This window comes from Tursiops truncatus, chromosome 10, assembly GCF_011762595.2.
Source record: "Tursiops truncatus isolate mTurTru1 chromosome 10, mTurTru1.mat.Y, whole genome shotgun sequence".
NCBI lineage: Eukaryota > Metazoa > Chordata > Mammalia > Artiodactyla > Delphinidae > Tursiops > Tursiops truncatus.
Genome location: NC_047043.1, coordinates 54,885,725 through 54,906,697, shown reverse-complemented (window position 1 = coordinate 54,906,697; position 20,973 = coordinate 54,885,725). Strand labels below are relative to the sequence as shown.

General features: G+C 44.5%; 1 protein-coding gene across 3 annotated transcripts in view; it reads right to left on the bottom strand.

Moving 5' to 3' along the window:
- ITGA9 (integrin subunit alpha 9) overlaps positions 1 to 20,973 on the bottom strand; it is a 352,532-nt gene that overhangs the window by 123,727 nt on the left and 207,832 nt on the right. For all 3 annotated transcript variants that reach the window (XR_004528480.2, XM_033864555.2, XM_033864554.2), the window contains exon 18: positions 9,602 to 9,752. Coding sequence is in view for 2 of the 3 variants with exons in the window: in XM_033864555.2 (XP_033720446.1) it covers positions 9,602 to 9,752 (151 nt within the window). In the remaining variant the exon portion in view is untranslated. The remainder of the gene's footprint in view (positions 1 to 9,601; positions 9,753 to 20,973) is intronic.

Below are 20,973 nucleotides of genomic sequence, written 5' to 3'. Positions count from 1 at the left end.
CACCTAATTCTTCTTGATTTTTTTAGTTTTCTTTTGCTGGACTTAGCAGATGAATTTCATGGCTTTCTTTTTAAGAGGTGCTGTGCTGCTTTATAAAAAAGATTTAAAATCCAAGACTCCCCCTTTCCTCTTAAAAGAGGGAATTATTTAATTGCTGTTGTGCAGTTCATTAGGAAAAAAATATAGAGGCTTAACACGTGTTTTCTAAACTCCCCCCGCACATATCTGCCCAAGTCCTGCAGCTCTGGAAAACTACTTTCGTGAAAAATCCTTGTCGTAGCTACAGCTCTGTTGACATTTCTCAAGCAAAACGTAGCCTTCCTTTCCAACGCAGTGAATACACAAATGCAGCTTTTCACATACATGAAAACTGAACCCCGCCGTGGAACACTGAGGCCACGGTGTAATTTGAAATGGGTGTCTGGGTTTCTCCCCCACTTCCTCGCTGCTGGCTGTCACAGAAAGGGCCCAGCCTTCCTTCCAGGCACAGCTTCACTCTGGGTTAGGACAGCTCTGATGGGGTCAGAAAAATGCTAGCGCGATGGCCACAGATAACCCAGGGTGAGGACCTGCAAACCTGGCCTGGTCCCTGCTCCCCACCACCCAGACTCCTCTTCTCCAGGAGGAAGGTCAGAGCTGGCAGAAATAAGTCAGAAACTCAAGGGGCTCTAGGGAACATGGGATTTGCCTCTGACAAGCGGGATGGGAAAGACCACTGGAGAGAGAGAGTGTGCTCTGTGTTAAGAGCTTCAAATGGCCCTTGGATCCAGGTGAGGTCTTTTTGCCTGGCATTAAGCAGGAAGTTCAAGGTAAAGCACCAGGGGGCTCGGGGCACTGGATTAAAAACAGGAAAGGGGCGGAAAAGACTTACTATTTTCTGAGTATCAATATCCACCCTCAGGGCTCTCTTACAAGGGCAAGCAGCAAGTTCATGCATCATCTTAATGGCCTGGCCAAGATGACTATAAACATCTAAGGGTTGCATTTTACTCGAGGCTACTATTAACTTGACAAGAGACACCGGAGAAAGCAGAACACAATGAAAATCAGTTCCTGCCATGAATGGGGGCAGTGGCAAGGTGCAGGAAGGCTGTATGAAATCTGTTTACACGCTCAATGATGAGGTGCACGCACTTCCGCCCACAAACCCTTCCAAAGCACGATGCTGGGCTGCCCAGCTCCACTTAATACATTTCATTTTGTCCCTGTGTACGGATGTGGCTTCTGTGTGGAACCTTTTGTCTTGAGAACAGGCCAGGGCACTCCCACAAACATAAAGGTATACAAACATGGCAGGGTCTAATCTTGCCTGATCTACCTGGGTTAGAAACTGGATCAGTCTTATGGCCTGGTGCCACGTTGAATGATTTGCCTTGAACTTTAGAAGGGGTTGCCCTTTCTGGGGTAAATGTAGACATAGCTGGAAGAATCACTTTACAAGAGATACAAACTTGTTAGCCCTCTATGTGTCTTGTCGTAAAGAATAAGCCACTGAAAGCTGCGGAAGCTGCCCTGCAGCTTTTCCCCGCCAAAGCTGAGTTTAATTCAGAACTCAAAGCACTCACTCTCAGAGAAAGCAAAACTGGGCTTCCCTTCCAGCATCTTTCTACATTATTGTCACACCTCCCACGTTAGACCCTGTCATGGAGGAAATAAAAGGACACAGGCTCGTTCCTCCATTGCAGCTCCTCCAGAAGACTAGGAGGTGATGCAACAACTCATCAGTCGAATCCAGTGACTTATAACCAATGGTGACAAGCAGGAACTACACTTCTTACAAACAGGAAGTGCTCCGAATGCGATCAAACGCATCACAGTGGAGGGTCTATGTTCTCCCCACTTGATTCATGATCACTCATCCTCCTCACCTGTCTCCCTCCTCCAGATTATCATATTAAGTGAAGTCAGAGAAAGACAAATACCCAATGATATCACTTATATGCGGAATCTACAAAAATGTTATTTACAAAACAGAAACACACTCACAGCCATAGAAAACAAACTTATGGTTACCAAAAAGGACAGCAGGGGGGAGGGGGGAGAGATAAATCAGGAGCTTGGGATTAACATATACATATTACTATATGTAAAATAAAGAGGGAAGAGATATGGGGATATATGTATATGTATAGCTGATTCACTTTGTTATAAAGCAGAAACTAACACCCCATTGTAAAGCAATTATACTCCAATAAAGACGTTAAAAAAATAAATAAAAAATAGACAACAAGGACCTACTGTATAGTACAGGGAACTATATTCAATACCTTATAATAACCTATATGGGAAAAGAATCCAAAAAAGCATAGATATATGTATGTGTAACTGAATCACTTTGCTGTACACCTGAAACTAACACAACATTGTAAATTAACTATACTTCAATTAAAAAAAAAAGGTAAGGGACTTCCTGGCAGTCCAGTGGTTAAGACTCCATGCTTCCGATGCAGGGGGCATGGGTTCAATCCCTGGTCAGGGAACTAAGATCCCATATGCCGTGCAGCACAGCCAAAAATTAAAAAAAAAAAAAAAAAAGTAAAAAAAATTTCATGAACACCACATTTGGGTTGACCCTCTCCAATTCCCTCCTTCCCCTCAATACACACTCACTCTCCAGTGTCTGGCTAGCTGATCTGCTGCCCAGGGGTAGACCTGAATTGCCATCAAGGCTGCAGACAAACTAGGTTCTACCAGAAATCCAGGTCCATGGGCCAAACAGGCAGGCAAGACAAAAGGACTAGAACATGTGGAAAACAGCAAAGCGGGAGGTCACGACTGGTGGCCTACAGGCTGGATGCAGTCAAGAGGACATGTTTTGTTTGGCCCATACAATGTTCAGAGAATATTTTAATTAGCTGCCAATGCCATGAGATTTCACATAAAAATGTGGATTTTTGGCTTTTGTTGAAAAATAGGAAGTCTGGCAAACTGGCCCTCACTCCCATCTGGCAACAGGTGACCGCTGCTGGGCATGGGCTGCCTTCTGTGGAATAGGCTGGAATCCTCCATTTTTCCACAGTCTCCACTGCTTCCTACTGTCCCACACCCAGCCCCCTTCACCCATTTACAACACCTGCCTTGCCCCACTCCTGTAGACTGTGAGGTGTGCGCCTGCAGAATCCCAGTGAAGTGCTATGAGGCCAACTTACACCTTCTGGAAGCCTAGAAAGTGAAGTGCTCAGGGTAGAGGTGCTGGTGAGCCCTGCTCAGATGGCTTGCACCTTTCAGGCTGCTCCAGCCTACTTCCAGCTGCCAGGGTCTGATCTCTGTGCCTGAGAACATCGTTCCAGAACCGTGTAGATGGCTCTGGCCATGCACGTTATAAGACATTAGTACTGGCGAATGAACACCCCGAGAAGGTCTCAACCACTGACTCTTTGGGAGGGGGTGTAAATCCCCAGCTCCCTCACCCCTGAAGCTTGTGTTCTGTCCTGTTTCCCGAGTTGCCCTGCAGGATGAAGCCCCATCACCCACTGTGGTACCTGGTGTAAATGCACCCTCTTCATTAGCTGCCTTCACCTGCCTGTATCACTTCACTTCCTTACCAGTGTTTCCTGCACCTCTCAAATAAATGAATTGACCTCAATTCCTTGTTTCAAGGTCAGCATCTGGGAGACCCAAATCAAGAGTGCACGCTGTGGAGAAAAGACTAGGTCAGGAGCCTGCCCTTCCTCTCTCTTCTTTCCCAGCGTGGGCTTCCCTAACTCCAAGGCAAACTGCTGCGACCCCTTTGTACCCAAATGTCAGCTGGGAGCTCTCCTGCACCTGCTTGAAGCTTACAATGTCCGTGTTCCACGTGTGCACGGCAGTCAATATCATAAAGATGTACTCATGAACCCAGCCTCTTTTTTTGAGTTTCTCTCGCTCATGTGAGTTATTCATGAGTGCAAGAGTCCTACCTGACAAGCTACTTCAGCACAGAACAGCAGGCATCAGCATTCCTAAAATGTCCTGTCATCACCCTGCCACTAGGAATGGTACTGGTCCTTTGTCCCTCATGGGCAACCTTTTTCCATCTCGCTGGATTCCTTTTGTCCCTCCTCCTTTGCTCTCCTCTGCCATCTCACCCTTACTCCAGCCCAGCTCTGGACTTCACCTCCCAAATAAATTCGCCCACCTCACCCACCGACCCCAGGTCTGCAATGTTGGCACCGGCTGACACCAACTCTTCAGACGCCCATCCATCTACCCCTAGCATCCGTCTAGGGATTCTGTCCAACCCAAGACTAGCTGTCACAGTAGCGACTTGCTTCACCTTCAAAGCAACTTCTCAGCACCTCTGTAGAGCAGCTGGCATCTTGTACTTTAAATGCTGCCTGATATGTCTTTCACCCTATTAGGCTCTGAGCTCCCTGGGAGCTAGGACCAGCGCTTACTCCTCCTTGTGTCTCCTAGCAGCCGGTACAGTCCCTGGCACTTAGCGGATACTTTATCACTGCTGTCCAAACAACTCCATTCCTGTTCCACGGATGCAAGAAGAGCTAAGTCCCTTTGTGCCAAGTAGCACCAAGGCAAGAAATGACAACTCAACTTTATCTTGATTCCAGTGCCACATAGCTGTAATGACTCCAGAGGGCACCGTTCATGTATTCTGCGGAACTGTACCCTGAGGTGTTGCTCACGTAGAGCCCAAGGTGAACGTGACCCTAAAGTTGTATGATGCAGTGGTATTCCAAACCATGTTTTCTCCATTCTTATTCTCTCTTTTAGCTTTATGTAGGTGAGAGAAAAGTCATCCCTGTGCAGCCCACATTCTTATAAGCAGCCTTCCCTTAAAGGAAGAACAAATCCATGAAACAAGCCTCGCATGAGATAGAAAAATCCATCTCAAGTGATATTTTTTTGTTCAGTCTCAGAAACTGATACATCACTAATTGTGTGATGACAGAGAAGACTGGAGACCTTGTAGTCAGGGCCTGGGCGCTGAGTTGCTTTGTGACTCTGGACAAGAGGGACAGCTAGTCTTCCACCCATCCACCCAACTATCCATCTACCCACATCACCTGTGCAGCCATGCGAGGGGCCTGCATGGGTGACCCCTGAACTGAGATGTGAGGTCAGAGCAGTTCATTAAACAAACTGGGGCTGGGGTATTCCTGGGTAAAGGCAGCTTCAGTCATAAAGTATGAATGGATTCAAGCATGTATGTGGGGGATGGTGAACAATGAGGCCAGGGAGGAAGGGAGGCAGGAAGGACCAGGCTGGGAAGGGCCTCTCATGAACAGCTGAGGAGCCTGAGCTCCATCCTGAAGAATGTGAAGCAGGAGGAGTGACAAGATTAAGTTTCTTCTCAAATTTTTATGGTAAAACAGATTATAGGCTTATTTTTATTAATCTTTAAAATTATATATTTACTGAGGCAATAATTTTTTTACATTTGCTTAATATTTTCAATATTTGTAAAAATTGTTTTTGCTTACTTTTTTTATTTGGCTTTAATACACTTTTTATTCAACAATATGCTGTATCTATAACTGTTTCTCAGAAAGAGTTTCACGGCTATTCAAGCTTTCATGACTTTTGTGGCAGATGCTGCCAGTGCCTTGCTCGTGTTCCCTGTAAACACCCGTAGGGCTGGTCACTTGAGGCCAGTCCCCTTCCAGGCCCAAAGCTCCCCCAACTCTCTGCCTGAGTTGTTTCCTGGCCCCAGGAAGTATGGCCCACAGCCAGGGAAGGCTGCAAAGGCTAGACAGTTAATGCCTTTGGAGTGATTCTCCATGGATGAGCAGCAGGAGTTGGTAGATAAACCCTCCAGCAGCTTCCTTACCCTACAGAGCAGTGAGTCTGAGGGGTGACTCTGTCTCTCAGAGGGTCTGCAGCAGGATGGAGCCCGAACTGCCCACAGCACCACCTGCCCCTCCGTGCACACTCTCCTGTCTCTCGTCACTCACCACTCCCACACCGTGCCCCACCCCCACCCCCGGAGACAACTCTCTAAACTACCTACACCACCACCAGTGTGTCTGGGTCTGCTTTGGGGGGAATCCAAAACAGGAGAGTTAGTAGACTTTACAAATTCTTATATATTCAAGGATATCTTTATTTTGCCTTTACCATGGAGGGCAAGTTGGTTGGGTATAGAATTCTTATTTCACCATGGAACAATAATTTCTAATTATTGCTATTAATGTTACAGAAATCTGTAGAAAATGGCTTTCTTTGTTTTCTGTTAGGTACGAGTAGTATCATTTTTATACCTGTAAAATTAGAAATGTCATGAGGTTATGTGTAAACATTAAACTGTTCTTAACACTTTTGCCTAATGTCTGCAGCACCCATTCAAGAAAACGGAGATCCTTCTTTGCTGTCTACTCATGTCTTCTATTCCAGTGATTCTGGAACTGTTTCTATTTGCTGATTCTCCAGCCTCCACCTTCCATACCTAGTCTTCACTGCCATCCTTCTCCACTGCTCTGTTCTTTTTCTCTGAATTCTCAGAGACCTCCTCAAATACACCCTCTGCAACAATGAATCAACTTCCCGTACTGCCAATTCTGCTCTCTCCTGATCATAACACATATTTTTTTTCTTTTTGGCCATGCTGCGCAGCATGCAAGATCTTAGTTCCCCAACCAGGGATCTAACACAGGCCCCCTGCAGTGGAAGCATGGAGTCTTAAGCACTGGACCGCCAGGGAAGTCCCCATAACACATATTTTGATTCTGTCATTACCTTCTTGGTTTCATTATAATATTTCCTTATCCCACTCAAAACCTTTATTTTTGCTTCTCTCTCAGCCCATTCCCTTTTCTTCTCAGTCTGTTGTTCTACTATCTGATCATTTGCTGCGTTCATTTTTTTCTTGAATTTTACTAAAAACAAAAGCAGACGCTCAGTAAAATTTACTTTTGTTTTCTATTAATAGTCTTTTAAAAGGTATGCCTTCCCTCTGTATCTGGAGGTATACTTTTCTTACTTAATGTGCTAGAACCTTTTGGTAGGGCCCATGTTGGTTCTGGTAGGTGGGTCATGGTGGGTGGGCCCTCTCCTGTCTCCCTCATTACCCACCTGCATGCCGTTAAAATCTTGCTCTGAGCTGAGTGATGCCATTTATATTCCCCAGTTGCTTAACTTTGCAGTTGTGGTTGTAGTCACAGGAAGGGAATTTTTTTTCTCTATTATTCCTTCTCCTGCTACACTGAGGTCCATCTCACCCATCTGCTTTTCTAGCCAGTCCTGCCTCTGCAGCAGCTACATGATATAATGTCTCTGTGCCCTGCCACCTTTACTGGACTAATGCCCACCACATCCTGAAGAGCCCGATACCCTGTCAACTTTCTGCCAAATTGAAACCTAGTGTCCCCTGTGCCAAAGGTTTTAAAGGTTGCTGGGACTCAATGCCAAAGAGATAAAAATGTGCTCTCATTGGCCCCATGATCAGTTACAGTAGCTAGTGACACACCTGTGTCCTTCTCACATGCGTCGTCCTTGACTGACCAGAGTCCCCTTGTCCAGGATGTCAGGGAGGCTACTCACCACCACCCCCAGTGGTCAATGATGATGACAGGGTGGAAATGGTGCTCCCCTTCCACTTCAAGGGGGAACAGTTCTGCTGAGTGATTTATGCTCTAGGGCATTCCCCCACCTCTTTCCACCCCACAACCCAGACCAAGGCTGGATTTTACACCCTTACTCAGCCCTTTCTGCCCCAACCTGCTTCCCTCACTTCTTTTCTCCTGAGAACATTCCTCCAATAAATCAGGTGCACCTGGATCACATGCAGTAAGGAGAGAATGGGAAAATGTATGTAAAACCTGTGGTGTATAACACATGGTCAATAAATGCTACTTCCCATTACCCAAATAATTATGATTAAGGATATAACCATTTGCTCATACTAATCTCTGTAGAAGATATTCATCATAATATTATTTAAAAGAGAATAAAATTGGAAATAATCTAAATATCCAATAGTAGGAATTCATAGGCAATCCATACTATATCCTATGATAGAATATTATACAGTCTCCAAGCCAAAAAGAAAAACATGGTGAAGGGAAGTAAAGCAAGATGCAGGAGGCTACTTAGTTTATAAATTATACCACCAAATCCTAGGTACTAACAGAGTGGGGCAAGCTCTGAGCTTCCTAGCAGGCAACAGAAACAATGAAGCTCAGTTGGTTATAAGGATGACTGTGTCCACAGATATGAACAAGCCAAAATGCTCTGGAAAAGCACAGCTATTCCTAATTCTGAGACAAAGAGGAAGTTCTCCCATGGGTCCTGAGTGACAGGAATACATTCAATGTGATGACCCAGTCACCAGTCACACCCTCTTAGTTACCATAAATGTGAGTTCCACAGGTCTGGTCCCTGAGTGAACCCCCCTCCCCCCATCCACCCTCTTATGCCCCACAAGAAGACCCATCACAGACATGACATTCTGTAAAAGAGATTCGGTGCACAGCCAGGTAATAGAACCCTGAAGATTCTTGGCTCCCTCTGGACTGGGCTTAAAATCAGGGACAATTTTGGGGGTGTAGAAGTGGCTGGAAAGCATGCCCTTCTTGCATTCAATGCCTCTGTGGTCTCCCCTACCCTGTAGCTCCAGAAGCTACAGAGCATCAGAGATTCTAACATGACTGCTTGGGATGTTCTTGAAGTGCCTTTCAGGATGTCTCCATATGCCCCAGCTGCCCCCTAAGCCAGGCAGGGTTGGCACAGTCCTGTCCAAACAACTGAGCCTAGCAGGACCTGTGCCTGGACAGAGGCTGCCCACCGCCCGAAGGCACACCAAGCGCTCACCTGTGGGCAGGGCCAAGGTTTCCCTTGGAAAGTGATTCCGGCTCCATTTTTACACAGACATCAAGGTGCTGCAGTTCAAATCTGTGAACACTTTGAAAAGCTGCAAAACTTCCCATCGGAACAGCTGCCCACAGTCAGACAACCACCAGGTAGAAGTCGGTCTATCCGAGTCCACTCATTCCTCCTGCCACCTACGTTTGAGACCCATTACACTTTCTTCCCCAAAGTGGTTCACTGAGGGGGATTATGGGACTAGAGAGAATCCCAGCTCCTTTTTCCTTTCTGAGTCATGCTATTTAAACGTCAATCGTGCAAATAAATTAAATCGCTCTTTAAAACTCACTCAATTCATGGAAATAATTTAATTTCCTCAATTCACTAAAATATCTCAGGACTAAATCAATATGCCAAAGCAGAGGCAGATGTTCATGATCCTCGAATGGAAAACATCAAGGGCACCATTGGTGATAACGTGCATGATAAGCAGTGATCTGTTCTCATTTCTTATCTGGTTTTTCACAACAACTACTGACCTACAGTGGGAATATTCTAGAACATGCGTGTGCTGGAGATGATGACTGTATCATCTCAGAGAAGGGGCCAGACATAAAACTGTGCAGAGAGGGTTTCACAAGAGAGAAGGGATGGGAAACTGTGTGAGATATGGATACGGCTCTGATGCATCGTGGGCATTTACGGTTTCTTTGGCTTTTACCAACGATGCTTTCTAAGTTCAGGAGGAAAAAATTATAATTCCAAGCGATCCTCCACATAAAGGAATAACCTCTGCAGAATCACTGCATATTCCAAGGTACGATGAAAGTCAGCAAATGCACTAGATGTGGGTCCTTCTTACCTTCTGCCACATGTTGATGAAGAAGAGCTCCCGGGAAACATTGAAGGACACGTTGGCATCATAGGCATCGTCCCCGAGGTTGGAGATGGAGATGTTTAGGGAGATATTCTTCACAGCCCCCATAGCTAGATACGGGGTTCTGTCATCAACACTGCAAGGAAATATGAACAGCAATAAGTGTTCTGAAGCTTTCACTGATATAACATGAGGCTTCAGGGGATAGCTGAGAGTGGGGGCGGAAACTCTACTGGGATCAGAACTACAAGTCCCAGGAAGTCCAGTAACTAGCCATGCATCCCGGGGCACTCAGTCAGCCCCCATGGGCCTCAGCTTCGTCATCTAAGCACGGGAAGTTCTATGGTCCTGTGTTGCCTAACTCACTAAGCTGTCCTGTGGCTCATGTGAAATCTAGTGCATCCAACTTGGAAAATTATAAGACATTTAATAACCTATACATGGAATTTGGTCATACAGTAATTTATTCAAATATTTCTGAGCACCTACTACATGCCAATCACTACTCTACGTGCTAGAGAAAGCAGTGAACAAAAGAGAGCTCTTGCTTTCCTGTAGCTTCAAGGAGACAAAAAACACATACATAAAGAAGCAAACATACAGGTCAGATTGTGATAAGAGCAACGGAGAAAACTTACAAAAGGTAAGAAGGATAGAGGACACCAGATTTGGAGGGAGAGTAGGGTGCAATTTTAAATAGGCCGATCAGGGAAGCTTCACTGATGAGGTGACCTCTCAGTAGAAATTGGAAGAAAGAAAGAGAGCAAGATACCCAGATATCTGAGAACTAGCAAAGGAAAAGTTGTGTCTGGTGTATTCAAGGGCAGCAAGGAGACCCGTGTGGCTGGAGAGGAGTAAGGGGCAGAGTGGGAGGAAATGGGCTTCAAGGTGAAGGGAGTAGGGGTGGGCAGACCACGCATTGTGGGCCATCCCTAGGCCCATGGTTTGCCTCTGAGACAGGAGCTCCTGCAGGCCTCTGAGCAGGGCATGGTGTGACCTGACTTCAATGGTTAAAGGCTCACTGGATGTGATGTGAACTGTCTGGAGTGAGTGGTTGGTGGGGGGGAAGGAGAGAGCTTGGTTTGAAGGTACTTGTAATAATTCAGGTGTAAGAAGATGGCAGCCCAGACCACAATGTAGAAGCTGAGGTCATATTCTGGATGTCTCAAAGGTTGTGCCAACAGATTTTGCTTATGGATTGGATGAAGGGAAGAGGGGTCACTTATTGAGATGGGAAAGACCATGGGTATAGAAGGTCAGCAGAGAAAATCCAAATGCCTATTGGATTTTCAAGAAGAGATGCTGAGATAGTTGGATGTAAGGGTCTAGAGTGGAAGGAGGGGTCAGGGTTGGAGGTATGCATTTGGGTGGACTAGAAATGATCACTAGGGAATGCATGTAACTAGAGAAGGGGGTCTCATGTTTAGGAGCTAAAGATGACAAGGAGCCAGCAAAGGAGACTGAAAAAGAGTGGCTAAGGAGATGGGAGGAAAACCAAGAGAGACAGTCTCCAAGCAGCCACATGCTTCAAGAAAGGAGTAATCGGTTTCGTCAAATGTGGTAATCTAACATGAGGAATTAGAACTGGCCACTGGAATTAGCCATCTGGAGGCCATTGGTGATCTTGATAAGAACTGCTGAAGTGCAGTGACAGGGATGATCGGAGTTGGTCTGAGAGAGGTAGGAGGAGAAGAAATGGAAACAATAAGCACAGCTGACTCTTTGGAGAAATTTTTCTATAAAGGAAATTTTTCTATAAAGCTGACTCTTGGGAGGAATTTTTCTATAAAGGAAAGCAGAGAAATAGGATTGACAGCTGGTGGGGGAAGTGGGCTCAAGGGAATTGTTTTTTTCTTTTCAGATGGGAATTATCATGGCATATTTACATGATCACAGGAAGGATCTACTAGACAGGGGACAATTAATAAAGACATGACAGGGCACAGCTGCTGGATGGCCTGGTGAACAAACGGAGGGGCAGGCCTCAGCTGGTACGAAGTGAGAAAGTGGAGCGCATGGCCCAGATGCATCAGTAGAAGGGTGGCAGGAACAAATGAAAGTTCCCCTGTGATTGCTTCCACTTTGCAGTGAAATAGAAGCAGCGTCAAAGACTGGGAAGGGAGAGGGGGAGAGGGGAATATTTGAAGGGTGAGGAGATGGAGGGAAATGGCAGCCCAGGAGAGCGGGGGAGTGAATGGACCATCAACGGCATGAGGATGATGGTGGTGAGGATGATGACAAGGATGAAGATGCACGTGAGGCTGATGATTATTAGAGAATGTGAGTTTTGGACAAAATAAATTCACATTGGAGGCCGATCTTTGACTGGCCAGCCAGTTAGTGGCAGATGTCATCAAGCATATGAGGGTTTGAGTAACGGACAGTTCTTACTTTTGGCCACTCAGCATCCTGACACGTTTTTGTTTGGGGGGAATCTCAAGAGAGGTGGAAGAACTATCAGCAGAAAAGGGGCATACCCTCCCTCTGCCCTTCTCTTGGTCATTCAAGTGTGGGCACTTAACTAAGTGCAGTCACGTGATCTAAGGGTGGTCAAGTGGCCTCAGTGTGGGGGGTGGATGCTGCCAACTGGGGCCACGAATTTTGAGGGCTGCCCAATGACACCAGGGCCCTCTGAGATCATCTGAGGTGGTTGCAGAGGAGTTGACAGCCCAGGGTTGGCATCCTGGGCTAAGCCTTGCCTCTCCCTCCTGCCTAGGCTCTGAACCAACCCATATCCTTCCAATAAATTCCTTTTCCACTTAAATTAACAAGCACATGTTTATTGTTGTTTGCAACCATTAATACAGCATGAAAGAGAAGAGAACTCTCCAAAATCTCAGTAGGCTATAAAACTTTGAAATACGCATTTTTTGGGGGGGAGGGGATCATCATTACCCATCCATGAAGAGAGGACCTCACTTTCCTGCATGCCTGGCACGTCAACAAGAATAACGTGCAATGAGAGATCTGATGGCCTTGGTTTTGGAAGCAAGAGCTCTGAGGATCCAAACAAGATGTGAAAAATTAACTTGGAGAAAAGTTTCAAATTCTTGAATGGCCTCCAGTAAATGAAGACCCTGACCTCAACCTATTATTGTGGCAATTATTTATTATTGTTGGCCATTTTCATTTTAAACAATTGATGGGTTATTTCTGTCCTCCTGTTTGCTTTTTTAAGATTAAAGAAGTAATTCTCAGGCCTTGAAGAGTTATGAGAGAGCATTAGCCTTGCGTTATCTCAAGAAGGATTTGCCTAAGCACCCACAAGTAGCCTCAGAAAGTATCCATAGTTTCCAAATGAAATATTAAGCAGAGAGACAAGACAGAAAAGCCCAGGACCATGGGGCAGGGGCTGCCTGCTCACTCCAGTTTTGTCATTCATGTGATCAGCCTCCTTCCCTTGTGTGTAAACGGCAAAGGATCAGGCCAGGGATGTCTAATCTTCTGCCAGCCCCTAAAGCCTCTGTCACTTAATCAGGCAGCAAGGTCATTCCCAGGTTTTCAAAGTCAAGTAAGGCAAACATGGCTCTATGATTAAGGGAAGCCAGGGACCTCCCAGGGCTGAAAGCAAACTCAGACGTTTTAACAAAAGAAGGCTCAAAGCTGTTTTCACTCTTTCTTCACATCTGAAAGTCCACGTACAAAACAGTAGATCTCTGCTTCCAAAGCTATTCTTAGAAATGCAATGCAATGTAGTTTGCCTGGTGCTGGGTACTTGCAAACAAGTTGTCCTGAAACCTTCAACAGCATGACAGCATGAAAAGTTCCTGATGTCAGCTGTATTTTTACAGATGAGGAAATCGAGATGCAGGGAGATAAGGTGGTCAAGTTGCTGAGCTTAGAACTCAGTGCCTCCTGTGCCTTCAAAGCCCGTCCCTCTCCACCGTTGCCTGCGTTCTCCAGCCCCTCACCTGTCACACCCTTAGGATGCCCTTTCTGGTCTCCCGTCTGGGTGAAATAAATCTCCCTATTATGAGCTTCTTCAGCCGCAGGGCTCCACCAGCCCTTCATGGCATTTCCCAAGGTTGTCATGACATATTTGTGTGGCTGTTTGATTAAGGATGATCTCTCTCCCCACTAGGATCTAGGCACCAGGGGGCAGGGACTTCTGTCTGGTTTTGCTCATCATTGAACCCTCAGGGATAGAATGGTGCCTGGCACACAGTAGGTGCTCAACAAACCCTTGCTGAATGAATGAATGGCATGCATGACCTCCCCACAACAGATCATGAGTTCAATCTTTACATTTACAGGTGAAGATGCCGAGTCCCCCACAGGGGAGTCCACTCTGATCAAGGTCACCAGGCCATGGAGGTGCTATGCTGGAGCTGGTGCCAAACTTCCTTCATCATGAAGGCTGTCTAAGCTACAACTCTTATATAATCTCCAGCTCAGCCAGGAAGGGCTTTGGCAAGAAATGTCATTTAATGACATCTGAAAAAAAACAGGATTCCGTGAAGACCAACGTCTCGGACGGGACTGCTAAAAGAGTAAAACAATGAGGCACAGTGTTTTTGTGCTAAACATTCCACGGGTGCTTTCTGATTTACTGAAGAACAATCTTTCTAATTTTCAAGGCATTTTAGTCTCTGAGAAATTTTCCCATTAATTCTAATTTGATTCTGCAGTCTCTTAAGTGGGTCAGATTTCTATGTACACCAATGACTCTGGTGTACTTTTATATGAAAGGCATGATTAGTCACTAACATAAGGTACAAACTGTACAGTTTCTATAAAGTTTATCTTACAGCACACATACAGCCTGCTGAAACATCTTGCTCATGTTTTATCAAAAATAATAAATATAACTGTTCTAATACATCTTACAGCAGCTGTTTGTGAACATGCTGGGTTTATATTGAAGTTTAGTGCCAATTCATTCAATACTCCAAATGTCAGATGCTGCTACGGGCATCTTAGTGGTCGTGTGGTACCTGAGGATCACTGTAGAAACTGTACTTTGACCTCACTCATTACTGTACATTAAAAACACATACCATTCAAAGTTCCTTATTGGGTAAATGCAGTACATTTCCATACCAAATCATCCTATGCTGAACCATTAAAGGTCACTAAAGCAAATTCTTTTCTACCATCACAGAAACAGTTTTATGCAGATAATTCTTTGGTGAAGATACTAAGGAAAGAAACTAAAGCAGCTAAATTGGTGTTTAATAATTTTCTATTAGATCATTTTAGACCTTCCTTAAGTCTTAAAGATATAAACAATGACCTTATTTAAATAACTTGTGGTTATAATCTATCTTTTATAGAATATAATACTTTTATTTTCTTTTGCTGCTAGTTTAAATTTAGCCTTAGTGAAGGATGCTAAGACAGGGGTTAAGTCAAGCACATTCTAGTCAACTGTATTTGAGTTCACAAAACTTCCTGTTATACTGTCATTAAGACTGACATTATATTTATGAACCACAACTATATTTGATAATGACAACTAGGGTAATACTACAGGGCAGCCAAATCCACCTACTCTTTCCTTTCCTGCCTTCCTCCTTCCATCCTCTCTCCCTTCCTCTTTCTAATCATTTATCCATCCATCACTTTTTAAAACTACCTTCTCAATTTAGGCACCAAGGATACAGGTTCCAGCCCTCAAGGAATTCACAGTCTAGTGGAGGAAACAAACATGTGCGACATAAGTTAATGTCAATATGTGCTACCTGCCGACCCTTAGGGATAAGCAAACATCCTTATGAGACCCTTACGAGACCCTGTATGCGATGAGAGGACAAAGAAGGGATTCTGCAGGGACAGTGGGGTTAGGGGAGGGCCATCGGGGATATTACGCAAAGTATTATCAAGGAAGTGAACCATGAATCCTACAATTAATGGAATGATAGCCCTGTCAACAAAAATTTGGCTAAGACCGATTGTCCACACCCACACCCACACACACTGGTTTCTCCATTCATGGAAATCATATTAAAAAGGACACTGTGAAGCAGAACATGTTCTCCCATAGGAGAAATGTCAAAATCGGGGGCCACATTCCTGAGTAAGGATTCAGCATCCAACAAATCACAGATATCCTCAACAATGTGCCATAAAAGCAGTGACATAAATTATAGCCACTGTAATTTAAAATCATAAACAATTCCTAGTCTTAAAAATGAGCAGACATCATAAAATCAGAAATGGAACTTGACAGCTGGATGGGGACTCATTTGAGTCATCATTTTGCAGATAAAGGCCAGAATTAACCACTTTCCTGAGGCCACACAGAAGATAGTGGCAGAGCCAGGCAGCCCTCCTAACTCCTGGGCCAGCGGTTCTCCCTGTGTGGCATTGCTCCTAAAGTACATAAAAATACAACTAAACGGTATAAAAGTTACATAACACTTATTCGGGTATAGGATGAGAAATGAAATCGTAGTTGCCTTCTTACCATTTAGAATATTTAGAATACTGGGTGCTGTCATCTCTTTACAAAAGCTATTGTGAGTGCTTATTTTTCCTCTTGACAATTTTCCTTGAAATTGGTGGAGGCATTCAGGATGACTCCAGATGCCTTCAGCAGCTATGTTGGACAATCTCCCTCTTGGCACTTTGTTGACAACTATCATAGCTTTTCAACTTTTAGTGCTTAAAATTACAAACATGAAAAAACCCACATAAAACCACAGTTGTTCATCGGATGTCTTCCTATGAGGAATATGAGCACAAGGCACCAAATAAATTATTATGTGAAGGAGATGCACCATGAAGCTGATAAGACAAGTCACGCCAAAAGAACAGGTGCAGTATAAGAGGCAAGAGAAATCCAGAGCAAAGAAATCACTGTAGACTGATGTTGCTGTAAGAAGTTCCCTGAGAGATGTAGAAAATGAGCAAATTTTAAAGGATGAGGAGCAAATGGGGGGACAGACAAATAGGAAGGACATTCCAGGCAGAGAAAAAAGTAAACAAAAGATAAAGGGATGGAAGTGACTCAGAAATAACATGGAAAGAGGCAGGAAAAGGACATTCTTAGCAATAAGATGGGTAGGACAATACTGATAGAATGTGTAGGCTGTGTCCAGATTCCCATGGACCTTGAATGTCAGAGTGCTGAGTTTATCCTCTAGGCCAGTAAACTTAACAGTTATCTTGAGTCACCAATGCCAGGTGTGTTGCAAATAATTTGTTAATAAATAACAAGGCACCAAAGTGAAGGTATTGCAAAACGTAGTAGGCTATGTATGGGTGGTTCTGCTCCTGTCCCTGGGCGTCTTATCTCTACAGCCTCCAAGGCTGCAATTCCATCTGCCAGCATCCCCATCTTTTGCCGGAGGACCTTTTGCTACAGGCCAGCTAAATGCCTAAGAATTAAGCCCCTGACATTCCCTGTAGCAGCCCTCAAACAATGACTGATGAGAATTGGTGTATAATTACCCCAGCTCTCTCATCTACTAAGTGAGACAACATAGTATGTTCTAGACCTGTGCTGTCAGATATGGTAGCCACTGGTCACATGTGCCTTTTGAGCACTGGAAATGCGGCAGGTCTGAATTAGTGTAAAATACACACCAGATTTCGAGGACTTAGTGCAATAAAACAAAAAAGGATTTAAAAATCTCAATCAGGGCTTCCCTGGTGGCGCAGTGGTTGAGAGTCCGCCTGCCGATGCAGGGGACACGGGTTCGTGCCCTGGTCCGGGAAGATCCCACATGCTGCGGAGCGGCTAGGCCCGTGAGCCACGGCCGCTGAGCCTGTGCGTCTGGAGCCTGTGCTCTGCAACGGGAGAGGCCACAACAGTGAGAAGCCCGCGTACCGCAAAAAAAAAAAAGAAAAAAACTCAATCACTGCTTTAGTATTAATTACATGTTTAAATGATTTTTGATACACTAAATAAAATTTGTCGCACCAGTTCCACTTTAATTTTTCAATGTGGCTACCAGAAAGTTTAAAAAGTTTAAAGCCTATTGGTCAGCACTGTTCTAGATTCTCAGCAAATTCTACGTATTGTACTTTTAACATATAATATGGTTGTCTGTAATTAAGTTTCAATGGCACAGATTTGCTCATGTTACTTGCAAAATAGAGGTCTAGGGAAAATAAACTGGGGTAAAAATAAAATTGAGTATTTAAAGACATAAAATTGATAATATTTAGCTCCTGAAACTCACTTGCTTATAAAATGCTGTAATGAATATTGTAAAAATTTAAAAAAAAGGTGTCCCACATATGTACTTTTCTGCCCCAGAAGATAATTTTGACTTTTACCAAAATGTGATGCCCCAAGTTGTACACTGGGCAGGGGAACCTCATTGGTTACATGTGATGTGGTGCAAAAAGGAGGTAAACCACACAGATCTAGGCCATAAGGAATGTCCTGAGTTGTCGCATCTATGCAATGAAGGAAGAATTTATGTGCCAACTCCAGTCACTGGTTGAGGGATGATGTGGGAAAGGGAGAGCATCTATTCCCAGCACCTCTGGCCTGCTACCTGACTGCTATCCGGTGGGTAGAGTAGGCAGAGAGATGCAGTTCTGGGAGCCAGACGCCAGGCCAGCACATAAGGGTAAAGGGATTTGACAGTGTTGACAGTGCCTGTGGTGGGGCCCTATGCCAGCTTTATGACCTGGTGAATAAGGCCTGTTTCTGGCAGGTCAGATCAGCTAATCCTGTTATCTCTGACCATCTGAAAGGGGCTCCAGGCCTTCGAGAAACCCCACTCCACCCCTTGTGATCCACATCCTGTTCACTTTCCTTCTCATGCCACCGTCACAAGGATCCACCTCAGGTGCCATAGTCTCCGTTTCTTCCCATGGTTCCAGGAAACATAGGTATGCGTGACTGAACACACCCCTAACCCAGGGCTGACCGCCAGTGGGTTGCACCAGGGGCACTGTTCTGGTTGTCTATGCCTGGTGACTGCTTCTAAAAGGTAGGTATGCCTGCTGTGCAGGTTGTTAACTATTTTTAATATTGTCCCTGCCCTAAACCAGTGCACCTTAAGGTAAGTCACATAGCACACCACCCTTGCTGAATCTGAGGAGTATATATTTCTGAGCTTCCCCAGTGCAATTCACTTTGGGGAGAATGACTAGGGACCAATTAGAGAAGACACAAATGGCAGCAAGCACAAATTTCTGAACCCATTTTTGCAGGGCAGGCACTCTATAAAGGGCTGTCCTTGGCTTCGCAACCCAGGAGGGCAGCTGTCAATACCTCCAAGGCGCAAGTGTTGACACCACTTTGTCCTAGAATGTCATTACAGTGATTGGTCTTCAGCCTCTGTTCACCTCTACAGGATGAGAGTTTTTACAGTCAAGCCTACTGCTGCATCTGAGAGTTGCTTCAAAGCCCCTGAGATTCTTCATTACAGAAGCACTTGCATTCAAAGAGCCAGACTGGAGGCCTCGCCTCTGTGACACAGGCAACTCCTTAGCAATCTATACAAAACTGTATAAACCCATTCTCAAAATCCCAACATTTTTATGTCTCCAAAGGAAAAAGCTGCCAACATCAGCCTTTAGAGGTAAGAAGCCACTGGGAATGCCTTCACCATATTCTGTACACATAGAATATTATGAAGGCTAAGCCATGTCCTGGGGAGTAAATGATAAAAACATCTCCGAGTCAGACGTGGAGTGATACACACAGTTTTATAAGATCAAAGTTTAGAGACTCATGGTCTTTTAAAGCTGAAAAGGACTTCAGAATTGATTATAGAGCAATCTCCTCCCTATTTTGCAATGACATTGAGTACCAAGTGATATAAGTGACTTAGGAACTTATTGGGTAATTAGTGGTAGTACCAGTTTACCTAATGGAAGTGCCAGGATTCAAACACACTGTATCAGTCAGGGTGCAGCTAGCAAAACAGAGTCCATGCCAGGTAGTTCACTGGAAGAGATTAAAACGGGGAACTAGGAACAAAGGTGCCAGAAAAGCCAAAAGAGAAAACAAGGGGAGATGAGGAAAACCAGAGATTAGAAGTAACTATTATCCATGAAGCTGGAGGGACTGAGGGAGGAGGTTGTGACCAGAGCTGGGACTGCCAAGAAGAGGCTGAGACCACAGAGGGGATGTAGCTATTACCAGAGATGCTGCATGAAGTGGGTGAGGTTGGGAGAAATACCTTGACCCTTCTTCTCCCTCCCTTCAGCCTCTCAACGGTGCTCTCATTGGCCAAACTTAACAGGAAGTCTGTTGGCAAAGGAGCCTGGGAAATGTAGTTTTTCAGAGTCAGGCTCCTATGAACAGAGCAAAGAAAGGTGGGGAACAGATAAATGCGCTATGTTTTTAGATTCTTAGTCCCTTACTCTCAGCTTGCAATAAGTTAGGGAAGCCATCCTTTCCCCAATTTTCATGCGATGGAACTCTGGACAAGGAAACCTTGAGTTCCAGCAAGGGACTACAAAGGATTCAGTCCCCACGGAATGTTCCAGCGTAAGCTCCAAAGTTCCTCCTTCCTACAGGGATGGGAATTGTTTTTGTATTGCTGGCTCATTTTAGTTAGTTTTACTTTGTTAGTTAGTTACTTTAATAGTTTTACTGCCTATTCTTATAGAACTCACTGAAACATCAAAGTATATAGAATCCAAATACCAATTTTCACTGCCATGAAAAGTCATTAAAGTTTCCTGATTTTGAAGGTTCTAGCTATTATGGCAAACATTTAGGAATTTATTTTATTAACTAAGACCACCAAAAAAGATATCACTTTTTTTTTTGGTAAAAACATATTTTTTGGTCAAAAGAATCACCAAGAAATGCCCAAAAAAGATATTGTACCTAAAATGTACACTTTTAAGAAATCAAATCTAATCTTGTTTTATATTTTAATATACTCTAGAATGGTAGGAGCTGTTACTTTTGCCCAACTATTCATCTTGTCCTGTGGTTATCGTACAGCTGGCCCCACAAAAGCCCAGGCCAGGGGAAACTTCCTGTGGTTTACAGCCTCACCCCACAATCATCTGATCTAACCCATTTGATGATCCTCATACCGACCAGCTCAGGATCCCCTTATTTTATAACCTGCAACCTATTCTGCTTTGTTCAAAACTCAGTGCCACGTCAGGGACCCACTTGCTTCTCAGGTGTGCCCAACGCACATAGCTCTGTCAGCACTCAGCTTCTCCTCCTGACTTTGGTTTCCCTGGATACACACCCCAGTCACCTGGCTGGGCTGCAGCTGAATCCCTGGGTCACTTACACAGGTTGTCCCAGACTCCCACCACCATCTATCTGGGCATTTGTCTACTTTCAAATACACTTAAAAAAAATCTAAACAGCAACAATCTACATTAATTAATTTCTGCTTTTGTTTTAAATCTATAATTTTAAGGAGCTTTAGTATTCATATTGTTTATATCCTCAAAAACTGCATAAACCAATAATACTCTGT